The sequence below is a fragment of the Nerophis lumbriciformis genome, linkage group LG12 (assembly GCF_033978685.3).
Source record: "Nerophis lumbriciformis linkage group LG12, RoL_Nlum_v2.1, whole genome shotgun sequence".
In the NCBI taxonomy this organism is placed as follows: Eukaryota; Metazoa; Chordata; class Actinopteri; order Syngnathiformes; family Syngnathidae; genus Nerophis; species Nerophis lumbriciformis.
Window position 1 is genome coordinate 15395646 of NC_084559.2, and position 2500 is coordinate 15398145.

General features: G+C 43.6%; 1 protein-coding gene across 1 annotated transcript in view; it reads left to right on the forward strand.

Moving 5' to 3' along the window:
* The window catches only part of LOC133623024 (AP-3 complex subunit mu-2), a 37437-nt gene that overhangs the window by 6708 nt on the left and 28229 nt on the right, over nt 1-2500 (forward strand). Inside the window, exon 2 of the mRNA XM_061985934.2 lies at nt 1992-2277. Within this exon, the coding sequence (XP_061841918.1) occupies nt 2005-2277 (273 nt within the window). The 5' untranslated portion in view covers nt 1992-2004. The remainder of the gene's footprint in view (nt 1-1991; nt 2278-2500) is intronic.

The following is a 2500-nucleotide window of genomic DNA, read 5'->3' on the forward strand; positions in this document are numbered from 1 at the left end:
CCCATCACGCAATATCCCTAAAAAAAGCTTCAAAGGGCCTGATTTTAACCATCGTTATATACACCCGTCCATTTTCCTGTGACGTCACATAGTGATGCCAACACAAACAAACATGGCGCATAGAACAGCAAGCTATAGCGACATTAGCTCGGATTCAGACTCGGATTTCAGCGGCTTAAGCGATTCAACAGATTACACGTATTGAAATGGGTGGTTGTAGTGTGGAGGCAGGTAGCGAAAACGAAATTGAAGAAGAAACTGAAGCTATTGAGCCATATCGGTTTGAACCGTATGCAAGCGAAACCGACGAAAACGACACGACAGCCAGCGACACGGGAGAAAGCGAGGACGAATTTGGCGATCGCCTTCTAACCAACGATTGGTATGTGTTTGTTTGGCATTAAAGGAAACTAACAACTATGAACTAGGTTTACAGCATATGAAATACATTTGGCAACAACATGCACTTTGAGAGTGCAGACAGCCCAATTTTCATCAATTAATATATTCTGTAGACATACCCTCATCCGCTATCTTTTCCTGAAAGCTGATCTGTTCAGTTTTGGAGTTGATGTCAGCAGGCCATGGAAGCTAGGGTCGATATTCTTCTCTTGATCATCTTCGGTGGCATAAGGGACGGTGTGAGCCAAGACATCCAGGGGGTTTAGCTCGCTCGTCTGCGGGAACAAACTGCCGCCGTTGCTTGCCGTGCTACCGAGGTCCTTTGTCCCTGAATTGCTCACACACTCCGGCAGATTCAATGGGGGTCTGGCGGCAGATTTCCTTGACTTTATCGTTGGAAATGCATCTGCTTTGAGTGTCGCAGGATATCCACACATTCTTGCCATCTCTGTCGTAGCATAGCTTTCGTCGGTAAAGTGTGCGGAACAAACGTCCAATTTCTCGCCACTTTCGCATCTTTGGGCCACTGGTGCAACTTGAATCCGTCCCTGTTCGTGTTGTTACACCCTCCGACAACACACCGACGAGGCATGATGTCTCCAAGGTACGGAAAACAGTCGAAAAAACGGAAAATAACAGAGCTGATTTGATTCGGTGTTTGAGAAAATGGCAGATTGCTTCCCGATGTGACGTCATCGCTCCGGGAGCGAATATTAGAAAGGCGTTTAATTCGCCAAAATTCACCCATATGAAATTCACAAAATATATGGTCTTTTTCCTGCAACATCAAGGTATATATTGACGCTTACATAGGTCTGGTGATAATGTTCCCCTTTAACAAAACCTTTCTACATATAAAGTGCAACATTTCCACATATAAAGTGCAACATTAAACTGCTTCAAGTTGTTGCTCAGATTAAATAAAATGACAAAACTTTTCTTCTACATACAAAAAGTGCAACATTAAACAGTTTCAAGTCAACTCAGCCTCAGATTAATTTTTCTTTTTACCCCCCCAGCCTTTAACCCTGGTGACTTTCACTCAATTTCCATGTTTTTTGCCAGAAAAATCAGTTTATCCACGCTAGGCTCTGTTTGTTGCTAGATTCCACGCTAGCCCCTTTAGTTTTTTGCCTTCTGTGCTTTGAGCACGTTTTTGTTTGTTCCCGTCCGATTTGTTTCTTAAATAAATCATTTTCTACCTGCACGCCGTGTCCGAAGTCCGTCTGCATCCTGGGAGAACAAACCCCGCATCACCATGCGACCTGGTCGTCACAATATTGTTTATTGCATTTGAACAAAAGTGTAGATAGAACCATGTTACAACAAAGTAGCCAGATATTGTCCAGCATGAGAAAATGATACAAACAGAAATGACGCAATGTGTTACTGCATACGTCAGCAGTCAAATTAGGAGCCTTTGTCGCCTGTTTTGAAATAATTTTTTGTCGCCTGTTTTTTTTTTGTCGCCTGTTTTTGTCGCCTGTTTTTTATCGCCTGTTTTGAAATAATTTAACTATTGTGTACATATGACATACCTCGTTATCGCAGTCCGTCTAACTGTTACGTGTCATTCATTGTATTTGTAGCCCCCCAGCCAAGATGATCCATAGCCTGTTCCTGGTCAACTCTTCAGGAGACATCTTTCTGGAAAAGCACTGGAAGAGCGTGGTCAGCCGCTCCGTGTGCGACTATTTCTTTGAAGCCCAAGAGCGCGCCACGGAGCCAGAGAATGTCCCGCCCGTGATCCCCACCCCGCATCACTACCTCATCAACGTCCTCAGACACCGCATCTACTTTGTGGCTGTCATCCAGAGTGAGGTGCCGCCACTCTTTGTCATTGAGTTCCTGCACAGAGTCGTCGACACATTCCAGGTTATCCTTTTTTGTCTTCTCGTTGCAAGAACTTTGCAAGTCCATTGTCTGATTGATGAAATGATTGTACTGAATTCTCTGCTTCAATAAGAATTGTTGTTTTTTTTGGTTTATTTTCCTGTCCCAACAAGAGTCTCACTATGTATGGTGTGTTAAAGGGGAACATTATCACCAGACCTATGTAAGCGTCAATATATACCTTGATGTTGCAGAAAAAAGACCG